This window comes from Pipistrellus kuhlii, unplaced genomic scaffold, assembly GCF_014108245.1.
Source record: "Pipistrellus kuhlii isolate mPipKuh1 unplaced genomic scaffold, mPipKuh1.p scaffold_m20_p_3, whole genome shotgun sequence".
NCBI lineage: Eukaryota > Metazoa > Chordata > Mammalia > Chiroptera > Vespertilionidae > Pipistrellus > Pipistrellus kuhlii.
In genome coordinates, this window is record NW_023425529.1 from 156,999,373 (window position 1) to 157,011,773 (window position 12,401).

General features: G+C 43.9%; 1 protein-coding gene across 1 annotated transcript in view; it reads right to left on the bottom strand.

Annotated features, from left to right (window-relative positions):
• EFNB2 (ephrin B2) overlaps positions 1-5,232 on the bottom strand; it is a 46,893-nt gene extending 41,661 nt beyond the window's left edge. The window contains exon 1 of the mRNA XM_036458228.2: positions 4,702-5,232. Within this exon, the coding sequence (XP_036314121.1) occupies positions 4,702-4,826 (125 nt within the window). The 5' untranslated portion in view covers positions 4,827-5,232. The remainder of the gene's footprint in view (positions 1-4,701) is intronic.
• Between the last annotated feature and the right edge of the window lie 7,169 nt (positions 5,233-12,401).

The following is a 12,401-nucleotide window of genomic DNA, read 5'->3' on the forward strand; positions in this document are numbered from 1 at the left end:
TAGTCCTCTCCCAGCCTCATTCTAATTCCTCCCCTTAAAAAAAAAAAAAAGGTGGAGGGAGGGGGGCCTTTCCCTGAAAGACCCAACTCCTAACTAGAAGCTTATCGTTCTATGTTCTATGGGTCCTGCATATTTTAATCAAAATATTTTAAACAGTCGAACACTCCTATTTAAGGCTCCGCTCCTCCACACAAAGGGTGAACTCATAAGCAAATCTATGTAGATGTATGATAAGTGACCTGAAAAACAGGCTCTTTATGTCAGCAGCAAATGAAGGCAGAGATTAGGCAGGCAGGATACCATTTTCATCATTACCTCTTAAAGAAGAGTGCTTCCTTTTCTGTCTCATTTGCAAGGGGAGAGTTAAAGAATAAAGTTTTCATCAAGTGCTAAGGAAATATCCCTCTTTAAGAATTTTTTTTTTCTTTTTTGGTGAGGGTCTACAGTATTTCCCTCCCCCCCCCCCCACTCCCATTCCTGTGACACGTCACTGCAGTCAGGATTTGGGGTCTCAGATCCTTTCCTCTCAGAAGAGCACGCTGGGAAATGCTGCTCTCAGGTAGATAGATGTACAAGATCAGCCTCCTGGGAGCTACCTGGAGCATTTCAGCGGAAGGCAAGGCAGCAAAGATTAAGTTGCTCCATTTGAAGGAAATTACGATGGTGAGCCACCAACTAAAGGATATATCTCAGTAACTTCACAGAGGAGAGGTTTTATGGGAATTAATTGAAACACTCCCATTATGATTCTTCAGCTGACTCCATGTGGAGAAGCCATACCTATCTGTAGTATTTTTTGTTGTTGTTGTTCATTTATTTTTATTTTTTATTTTTATTTTTACTTTTTAGCTGACCTGGGAAAGATGTCTTATTCACCTGTTCTCATCCTTCAGCCCGGGAGTCAGAAACATTTAGGGACTTGGAAGTCATTTGCATTTCTTTGCATTCGCTGGACAAGTGTCAACAGCTCTGCTTTGGGGAAGATTTAGAACCAAGTGCTTAACAAATCATCTTAACCCCCAGCTCCCATTTCGGAGGCTTGAAGCTGTAATTGCTGAGGTTAGAAAGTGCAGTCCCCAGACACACGATTCCCAAATAAATTCTCCCCTCATCTGAAAGAAGGCTACCAAGCATGTTGTGAGATAGCGCTTTAGCTCTGTCTTTGTGCTCTCTCTGGCTCAGTTGTCCGGCGTAAGGAGCCGACAGTCCATTACCTACAGTTTATCATCCTGACAAAACGTGAGGAATGTGGATGTGAAAGCACTCACAATTCCACCCCTGGCGCTTTGTGCTCTTTTTTCTCTCTATATTAAAACCGACAAGATTAACCCAAACGCAAACTGCGGAGCATAGTTCAAGGGGCTATTCAATCAGCGCTGAATGTGCATTTGTTTATCTACAAAAATAAGAATTTCAGGCACAATGGAGGGCAGGCTGGCTTATATATGGGATTGAATGGGCTGTTTAAACAGCACTATCCATTGTAGTTTATTTTATCAATCTCTGACAGGTCCGTATTTATTCGGAGCCTGACTGTGATGGAGCCCATGTATTATAGGTTATCTGGATATTATCCGGCCATTCTTTTCTATCAAGTCAATCAGTATCAGGAATTTAGTATTATGTAAGGAAAAAAATGGCATGGTAAAAGCAAAATGCTTTGTTAACTTACTAGTATGTGGTGCGTAGGATAGAGCACACCTAGACATGAGAAATTAATGCTCAACTGAAATTTTCAACAAAGTTGGTGTAATTCATTCTAGAATACCATACCAATACAGACTTGCTTCCTCTCAAGTGAAATCAATATTTTTAAAAAAAAGAAAAGAAAAGAAACAACTATTTTATTTTGGCAAGAACATCATGTTTGGGAAAAATTGCCCTACTGAAATGTTAACTAGAAATGAATGAAAAAGCCAGGTTTTGCTGCTATTCTCTCCCAAGGTTAACACACACAAACACACACACACACACACACACACACACACACTGCTTAAACAACCTAAATTCTACAGCTGATCCAACTCAAGCAGAGCACATGGATGCAATGTTAATAATCTTCAGGGCTAGTGTTTCAGTATGTAGAACTTCTTTCAATTACTGCGTACACTCTCAGGGATGGGAGCAGCAGACAGTGTGATGCAAGTAGTTATGGAGACAGTGAATTTACAAAGGGTTTTCTGGACTCTGTATCCAAACAGCTGCCGCATGCTCCCTGTGTCCACCACCTGCTAAAAAAGCTGACCCCTGAATGAAACAAACCTAATCCCTGATGGCTGCTTCTTGACAAATGAGTTGCTCCCCAGTTCAGATGAACTGATGTGAAACTTCAATGCACTTGATTACCTGCTTGCCACATCCCACTGACCCACCAACTTTTCTCTGGAAATAAATATGCAAAACTTCCCCAACTAAAATGAACCCGCACCATGAGGGTTTTATTCATTCCTCCAGGAAGAAATCTTTCTGATCTTTCATCCTAGCATTGAGCTACATACTTCAAGTAGACCTTTGCCAGTCCTCCAGGCAAGCCATTATCGCGAGAATGATAAAAGAAATTCTACTCTTGAGGACTTGGAGCAATCAAGCCAACAGCAACATCAGCAGTGCAAGAAGGCTGGCTTTTTTCTCTAAACTGCAGGCCTCCAGTAGGTCTCTAAATCCGGGACCACAGCTAGGAAAAGCAGACTATTGCTAATAATCACCAGAAATCATCAGGACGGTGAGTAAATACCAGTCACCCCCCCACCCCCGCACACATTAGGAAAAGAAATATTCATGTCTAAACCTTACATTGAAATAATTATTGCTCTACGTTTTTTTTTTCCAAGTAGGTATTTCTAATGCTCCTCCCAGATAGACACCAAGTAGTAGCTAATAATGCAAAGATATATAAAGAGCTGAACACTGGAGGAGTCAATGGGGATTTCTTTAAACTAGATTTAAGTACAAATATGAAATCCCAATAAGGGGGGAAGAATCAACCCCCAAAGATTGTACACCAGTGAAAGTGCAAAGTGGAGCGGGCAGGCAGCCTGGGGGAAGAGGAAAGGCTGGCGCCTCAAGCATTGCGCATGGAAGAGTGACCTCTGTAGGCACAAAGCGAGCACTGGCGGCCTCATCCGGGCTCCCCGCCCGCCTGGCCAGGGGACACCCGCGGCTGCGAGCTGGTCTGAGCACCGGCGCTTTCTGGCACCACCTGGTGCCTCACCCTTCTGTAAAGATGTTACTGCCACTCATTTCTCAGCAAATACGGCATCTTCCATTAAGGAACAACAGCCAAAAGACGCCCATGTTAAGATGAGGCTCAATGGAAGGAGGTTGCATGAAGTAACTTTTAAATGTGTGCAGTGCTGTGAAGGGCCAGCTAGCAGTCTAGCATGGTGCCTGGATTTGTTTGATCCGCTTTAGTGCTGTGACGTTTCTCGCCCTTGTCACTGGGGGATTCTGGGCTAGCATAGTATTGGTGAATGCGAAATGGACCACTTTTTAAGGAGTGGCTATCATTCTTTCATTAAGATGTGATTTCTAAATCAATCCCCTTCTCTTTACTCCTGAATCCATGGCCAACTCGCTCAACTTCAATGAGGCCATTGATTTTTGCTTCTGATCTCAAAAAGCTTACTGACTCCAGGAACCAGCCCATGTCTCCATAGTTTCCCCAAGTTTTCTCCAGGCTAAGATTCCACAATTCTGTACAATATTTTTTTGGCTGCGATTCATCCCAAGAATGAGGTAATATGCAATCCTGAGCGCCCAGAGGAGGAGTAACTGCGAGATAGTTAGTGATGGGTCGCCTTTAAATTCTAAATTCTAAATGTACTCACTCTGGTAGCTCCCACTGAAAGTTAATCTCCCGCGAGGCCTGGCTTTCTCCTGGCCGCGCTGTTGGATAAAAGCAAGTCGGGTCTAAGGATCCCATTCCAGCCTGGGCTTCAGCTAGGTCGCCTGGGCAGGGCCTGAATGAAGCTTTTGGGAAGAGCGTCCTTAAAAATCTAGCCAGCTACCGGACCACGCTGAGTTCCTGGCCCCTAGTCTAGAAAAGAAGAGAGCGGCCTTCGTGCAGGGATCTCCAGGAAAACCCCGAGGGCCCTCTCCGGGACGGGGAGCGGGGAGCTCGCCCCCGGAGTTCTCCCGCGGAGCCGGCGAGCTCCCCCTGCACTCAGGTCCGGGCGCTCCGGGCGGCCCGGGACCACAGGCTCCCCGCTCCGGGGTGCGCCCCGCGGCCAGGGGGCCCGCGATCGGGGCCCTCACCGGGCTCGGGCGCTCGTCGGGGGCGCAGCATCCATCCCCGCCTCTCTCCAGAGCTCAGCAGCCCCTGCGCGCCTGCCTGCCTGCCAGCCAGCCCGGTTGGTGGCCCCGTTCTCCATCCTCAGAAAAAGAAGGGGCCCAGGGGCCATCGGACACCTTTGCGGACGCGGCACGGAGCCGCCAGGAGCTTTTTAACACCCGGGAGCGCCGGGGAGGGGAGGAAGGCGGGGAGGGAGCATCTCAGCCCTGGCGCTCCGACTGGAAAGCCGAGCGAGTGCAATGTGCCATGGATGGGAGATGGGAATCGGGGGGCTCATGGCGGGGAGGGGGAAGACCGAGGTTCCAGAAATAGGCTCTGAGGCTCCGCGGCCCGACCTTTCTGTCGCACGGACCGCGCGGCACGACGCGGCAGAGCCAGGGCGGCGAGGGCGATCGCGGGATGCCACTTACTTGGAGTTCGAGGAATTCCAATAGATGGGCTCTAAAACTATCGATCTGGAGATCGCACTTCTGCATAAAACCATCAACACTCCCCAGCAGTACTTCCACACGGAGGAGTCCCTCCTCACGGCCATGGCCAAGCCGCTCCCAGCTCCTCCGCGCACTCGGGACGGCGGAGGTGCGGGGTGCGGGCCGGAAGCCCTGGTTCTCCAGAAGGCAGCAGCAAAGGGGAGCCGGCAGGCAGGTCTGGGGCGCGCCGAGCAGCTCCAGCGGTGGTCGCCGGCGCCAGGAGCGCTCCCCCTCGGGGCCCTCACGGCGAGAGGCTGGAGCGCACCCGCGGGGCGCGGCGGCGCGGCAGGCTCGGGGCTCCGGGGCGCCGCGCCGGACCCAGCTCGAACCGCCGGCTCCCGTGCGACTCCAGGGTGTCGGGCGCGGGACGGCGGGGCGGGGGGGGGCGCGCGGCCGGGACACAAAGGCGGAGAGACGTCTGACCGGGCGCGGGTGGCGGGTGCTGCGTCCCGAGCGAGTGGGGCTGCCGCCTCGCACTATAGATCCAGGAGGACGACGGGCAGCGGCCCGAGCGCGCGGGCGCCGCGACGACGCGATTCCATGTCCCGGAGCGCGGAGCGGCGAGAAACGTCTCCGGAGCGCGGGAGCCTCCCCACTCCTCGCGGCTCCCAGCCTGCGGAGCGAGCGAGCAGGAGGGGCTCGGTCCCAGGCGCGGGCGCCGGACGCGCGCGGGCCTTTGTGTGCGGGGAGGGCGCCGGGACCCGCTCTGCGCGCAGCGACTAGATCCGGACACAGCGCCGCGGTCCCCGCCGCCGAGGAGAGTCAGCGCGGCCGGCGCGCTGTCAGACACTATAAACGCGGGGCCCCGCCCCGCACGGCTAAGCCCATTGGTCCTCCGCACACAGCGCCTGTTGGTTGGGCCGCTGGCCCGTCAATCATCCGCCCCCCGTCCGGCATTGGGCCCCGCCAGGCGGGGCGTCGGCTGACAGGTGAGCCCCGCCCTCCGGCCCCGGCGGCGGCGGCGGCGCGGACTGAGCGCAGGGAAGTCGGCGGAGGAGAGGAGCCGGCCGGCTGGCCGCGCAGCGCCCGGGAGGCGCGGCGGGGACGCGGGCTGGGGCGGGTGAGCGGGAGGCGGGGATGCACGGAGTCACCTGTCCCAGGCACCAGGTCGCGGCTCCAGGGCCCGGCAAGTGTCCTAACTTTGAAAGATAGCCAGCGTAGAGGGCGAAACTTCGCCGACAGGGTCGAAGACAGAGCGTCTCCCCGTGCGTCTTCCTTCTTTAAATAAAAAGTGGGATCCCTCTGCAGGGTCTGACTCCCACCCCGCACGCGCATCCCTTCCTCTCCCCGGCCTCTCAGGGATGCGCTTCAGACCCGATGTTGGTACCAAACGTCAGCAGGGCCCCAACCTAAGTCAACGGGGCCTCGAGTTGCCAAATGATTCATTCCCAGGGACCCGGCGCCGGTGGGGCCGCGGACAGGGAGGGCGTGGACGTCCTGGCCCTGAATCCCCCGCGCCTTGCTTAGTTAGCATCGAAGGCAGCACTTCTTGGGGAAAAGTGTCGCCGGCCGCGGGACTTTGCCTTCATTAGCCTCCGGGACGCACGCCTCCCCAAGGTGGCTGGGAATTCAGGGGTGACGGTATCAAATAGCGCCCAAGTGGAGAGGTGGCAGGAATTCACTTGGGTTCTTGGCGAAGTGCTTTGCCAAAGAACCACTTGGACAAGCGCCACCCTGTCGACTGCTTCCACGGACCCACAGCGCCCACTAGCGGCCAGCTCGCCATCTCCGCGTGCGAGAGCACAATGGTCTGCCTACCCACCCAGACCCGGCACAGCGCCCCCCGCCCCCACTGCTCCGCTCCATCTAATCGCGCAGAGAAAGTCCAAAAGAGAACCTTTCTTAAATGACCGAGAGCAGAGGAACAAGGAAGAAATTAGGCACAGTACAAATGTACAGTTCAGTTGGGGGGGTGGGGGGGAGAGAAGAAGTATGCCGTATATGCACAACATGCTTTCAAAAACCCCAACCCCCGTTTCCTCCAGGATTTAATGTTTCAAATGCAAAGAACTGGGCAGTCTTCCTACAACTGTATTTCTTTACCCAACTTATCCGCTAAGCTAAATTTAAAACAGAAAATGTATGTTAGAAACATCGTGTTTACTGGTTTGCTTTCACCCTTGTTTTTAACATTTAAAGATTTGATGATGCATTAAGGATTCGTTTTGTGAGATTTAAGCCATAAATTAATGTATATTTTAACTGGGCATGTAAAAAAAATAGTAAAGGCTAGTTTAAGATGGAAAATGTTATTTAGGATACACGAGGTTGTGAAAACATATTATTCCAAGTTGACCTTTACTCGAGAAAATTTTATATTCCTCAATTGCTAGTTTTAAATAATCCTCCAACTCAAGGAAATAATTTTTAAAACTCAAAGGCGGTAAAAACCGATTCCAGGACATGGGTAGATTTCCAGGAGGGCTAAAAAACATAGGAAAAGTCAGGCAGTATTTATTTATAAACTCACAAGGGTAAAAATAAGTCGTTTTTAATAAGCTTAAAGCATTCAAAAATTTGTTTTTTACATTTCTTAAATATTTCTTAAAATGTTCTTAAATTTCTTAAAATTTTATTTAAAAGCTACTAGCTCAAAGATCTTTTAAAAGAATCAGAAGTATGTTAGTATGTTTTTATTTAGCAGACTTACACTGTGAAGTTTAAGTTGTGACCTCTTAGCTCCTACATCCTCTCTTCAAGTTAACCAGAGGAAACAAAGAGCTTTGCATTGTCTGAAAATAGCCATAGCTTCCAATTTTTAGTAAATCAGATATTCTCACATCCACAGCATTTTACCTTGAGAAAAATATAAATGTATAAACTCACTTCCTATTTTTATTTGACCAAAACTTAAAATCCTACACAAGATTCCTGTTGTGTAACTCTGGAGTGTGTGAACATTATCAACTTTCAGTAAATATGAATAATTAGCTATATATACTACGTGAAAAGCATCAGCAGAAGTAACTTCAACATGCTAATGTTTCACTGCTACTTAGATAGTAATTTCAGCAATTAAAAGCATCACCTCAAATCATATATCATACAAGGTAAAAAGAAAAAAAAAGTCCTATGTATAAAAGACAAAGCTGACTTTTTAAGTATGGGAACCCAAGAAGAACCAATCACATGAGTTATCTAATACTTCTCTGCATTTAAAGGACTTCATTTTACAATTAAATTGTTAGAGAAACATGATTATTTTTTGAAAATCTGTAATTTATCAGCATATTAACCCATCAAAAATAAATTTTATTTTAGCACAAAAAATTACTTGAAACTATTTCTAGAGTTAAGAAATTTCTTTAAAAAAAATTGGAATTTATTCAATTACAAAAATATCGATATAAATTTGAACGTCAAATGAGGTGGCAAATACTTAATGCAAGTTTAAAAAAAAAAAAGAGGGCAATCAATTTTGCCCAAGTAAATTCCCCTTACTATTATGTTTCGGCCCCTTTGAGTTCCCAAGCACGTGCTTATCTTTAGAACTTAAGTTTTTATATATTCCTTGCATGGTAACCTATCAATTCTAATAAGTACTTCAAAAGACATCTTTAACTTAACTTCTGTAAAAACAAAGAACAAAAACCTTATCTAAACTTAACATTACTGAAAAAATTACTGAAACTTTTTGTACGTGATTAAATGTTGTCCAAACCATGAACTTTCTATGTGGCTCCATATTTCTACTAAAACTGTACCTTTGTTTCCTGGCAATTTATTTCATACTAGTCACTTACGTTTTTAGAACTCCTCTGCAAATGCTCAATTTTACTGGAGAAAACTTCGAAACAAGTAAAAAATAAAACCCTTTCTTAGATCAACTTTGTCATACACTCCTGCCACATCAATAAAGCTCCTAAAATTCAAATCACACATTAAAGCTTCTTAAATTTACTTATGAGTTTGGTAGGAAAGTATTAATTATAGTGGGTTCTTGATCAAAAGAAAAATTTTCCCTTTTGGAAATTTAGTGACAAATCATACATTATAGGCAAAAATACCATTTTCCACTATTGCAGTCACCTAAATCTCTAGCTCAATTTAACGTTGCTTTTACATTAATGCAAAAAAAAAAAAAAAAAAAAAAGGCAGCACAAGAGGAAATAGTTATGGCTCCAACTATCTTGAGCACCTGGCATGAAAGAAACCACATTTCCTTATTTGCAAATGAAGAACGAGTTAAGAGGAAGCACGAAGCTGAAGTCACCATTCCAAATGGAATTGGTAGTTTGGTGAAGATACAGATAATAACTAGCTGTGCAGTTCTGATTTTGTCAGTTCTGATTTTGTTACTCAATTGTAATTTAAATTCTCTAAATAGCATTCCCACTTTATGGATTGATATGATATATATAGCCGATTATAAAGTTAAATTATGCTCTAAACATATAAGGAATATTACTGACAGCAGTCATTTGATAAAAGGTCTCCTAAAATGGGTTGATAAAATCATTTTTGCTCCCTCTTTAACCCACTTTATATTAAGACATTTAGAAAGAGCTGCAATTATATATTCCTTTCTTTGTTGTCATTTGATCCATAGTGAAAACCTTTACAGTGAAGGAAACAATCATTATCCAAGTGTATACAAAGTACAAATCCATTTTATTCTGTTAATAAAGTCCTGTTTAGTCATAACAGTAGAAAATATACTGATACTATTAAATACACAGGCTCACTCTTGCCTGAGTGGTAGTGAAATTGCTGCATCAGTAAAGTTGTAATTTTCAACTTAACGGCTTTCAGGCATAGAAAGACTAAAATATGTATTAAAAAAAAAAAAATAGAACCATTTGAACATCCTCTAATCCAGCGGTCATCCGTGAGGTCTGAATGGTTGGTGACCACTGCCCACTAAAAAACCAAGAAAAGAACAATCTTCAAGACTTCCAATTATGTTCAATCACACACACTATTTTGATAGGTCATCTGTATCCTGTTCCAGTGTTTCCCAGCTGCAAATCAGTTATTCTAGTAACTGCAGATACTAAATATATAAAATCAGGCAATGCAATCTAATAATCTGAAAATCAATGGCAATCTGCTACAAAATGTATAGTGCAGTATAATAGCTACTCCAAGATTATGGACTATTATTTCAGTTTGTCGGTTGTTTTTAAATGAGTGGACATGAATAACGAAGGTAACAGCAAAGGAATCAAGACCACCATTAATGGCAATTCAACAAATGAAGTTAGGTCATGCCGAAACCGGTTTGGCTCAGTGGATAGTCGGTCCGCGAACTAAAAGGTCCCAGGTTCAATTCCGGTCAAGGGCATGTACCCTGGTTGCAGGCACATCCCTAGTAGGGAGTGTGCTGGAGGCAGCTGATCTATGATTCTCTCTCATCAATGTTTCTAGCTCTGTGTCCCTCCCCTTTCCTCTCTGTAAAAAATCAATAAAATATATTTTTTTAAAAGTTAGGTTGTCTACTGCTTGGGCTTTCAACAAGCATTCCCAATTCCTAAGCTGAGGCCTTTATTTCTTCTACCTTCAGTAGTTCTCCCAGGTCCTTTCACTAATACCCTGATAATTAATAACACTCCGATGAGTGTTCATAGGAATACTGGAGGGCTCTAGCTGGTTTGGCTCAATGGTTGAGTGTTAGTCTGTGGACTGAAGGGTTCCAGGTTCCAGTCAAGGGCACACACATGCCTGGGTTGTGGGCTAGATTCCCAGTGTGGGGCCTGCAGGAGGCAGCCAATCAATGATTCTCTCTAATCATTGAATATTTCTCCCCCCCCCCCCCCACCTTCTGAAGTCACTAATACACACACACACACACACACACACACACACACACACACGAGTGACAGGTCTCAAAAATTAAGATAGCCCATCTTCAAAATTTCTCACGACCAATATAAAACAGACAAATGCTTCTGGGTATAAACATACAGAAAACAGAACTGAAAACAGAGAACCTCTTGTTAATAGTGAAGTTTTGGAGAAATTTTAAGTAACAAATGGAGGATCCTTAATATAAAATTAGCATTTCAAATGATGTATGGAGTTCAATTAGCCAAGATCCTATGCTATTTTAATTCATAAAATAAAAACGTACAAAACCACTGAAAATTCTTAAATTGCTGGTGGCCATGCAATATTAAACGGAAGACAGAAATGGCCTAAATGGTTACATCTTTATAAGGAAAACTGGAGCAGTAAATCTTTAAATATAAACCCTTTCCCCCCTTTACAAACATTAACCAGTCCTCATACCAAACTAATTTAAAGGTTTAGATTATAAAATGATTTAATTCTGCAAACTTCACAATATAAATGGCAATAACCATTTATTTAAAATACTGTAATAAAAATAGTCATGTTAATTCTATAATGGACTAAGAAATAACCTAAAAAAACAAAAATGGTAAATAAAAGCATATTTAATAAATTAGGGAACATCCAAATTACTAATAGACTGAGAATCTGAACTTTTTAATACATACACAAAGGCAGTGAAAACAAATGAAGAAAACAAATTACTACACATTGTTGCAGCACAGAAAAAATTGGGTGTATTTTATTAACAATTACATCCTCTTTCCTATAGCCTGGCACAGGAACAATTTCAATATCTGATGTGAGTCTCCAACAGCAAGTAGATACTGCAAAATGTTACTACCCACTTACTGTGATTTCACACCATATGTGGCAGTAAGATATTTTTTAAAAAATTAAAGGCACGTGTAAGCTAGTATCAAATATTTTAAGTTTTGGTTACTTAGATACAATGTTTAAAACACTTGACTTGCAAAACAATTTTTCAATAAACATTTCCCAAAACTTGAATACACAACTTAGGAGCAATGGATCTGTACAAAATAAAAATAAAAACAGAGTAAGAATCATGAAATTAGTTATATTTAGAAGTTGAAAAATAACTTGTAAGCAACCTATATACTTTAAATAAAGTGAATGTTTTAGAATAATAAGTATGTTTATTAAGTCAGTTCTCACTACATTCATGCCTATAATTCTATCTTTAAAGATGTGTAAACTGATTTTATTGTTCTGTACCACAATTAGGTTTATAGAGCTCAAACTAAAGCAACAGCATTTTTCTTAGCATGCACACACAAAGTAATCTACCACTTAGTCATTTCATTAACTTATGTTTTCACTTTTAAGGACTGATCAAAACTGTCTCAAAATCTTGGAGAACATTTCCTCTACTTTGATGACGTTTATGCATCTCAGGTAACATCTTTATATTCATATCCTTTTCTTTAATAAATGTTTTAATACCAGTACACTTAAAAAAACATATGTAAAGATAAATGAGGCAGATTCTGCTCTGTAAGTAATCCACATCACATGCAAAAACAAAATAAAAACAAAACAAATGTTTGTCCCCAAAATAAACGTGCAAGTACCCTAACAGTGAAGATGATTTGACTCCCTTAGCCTTTTGTGAAAGTATAAAGCTAAGTTCTTTCTGATGGCCCACTTTGAAAATAATCTAAGATTCTATAAATTTGAGAAGCATTTTTCTGTAGTTTTCATTAAGTATAATTTACTGAGATGATATTTATATCCTAAAATAGAGGTACAGGATTGAGAATTTCAATCTTTTTCTGAGTGCTTAGTACTTCTTAAAGGTAATACTGATGTCATAATTGCTGTATCAG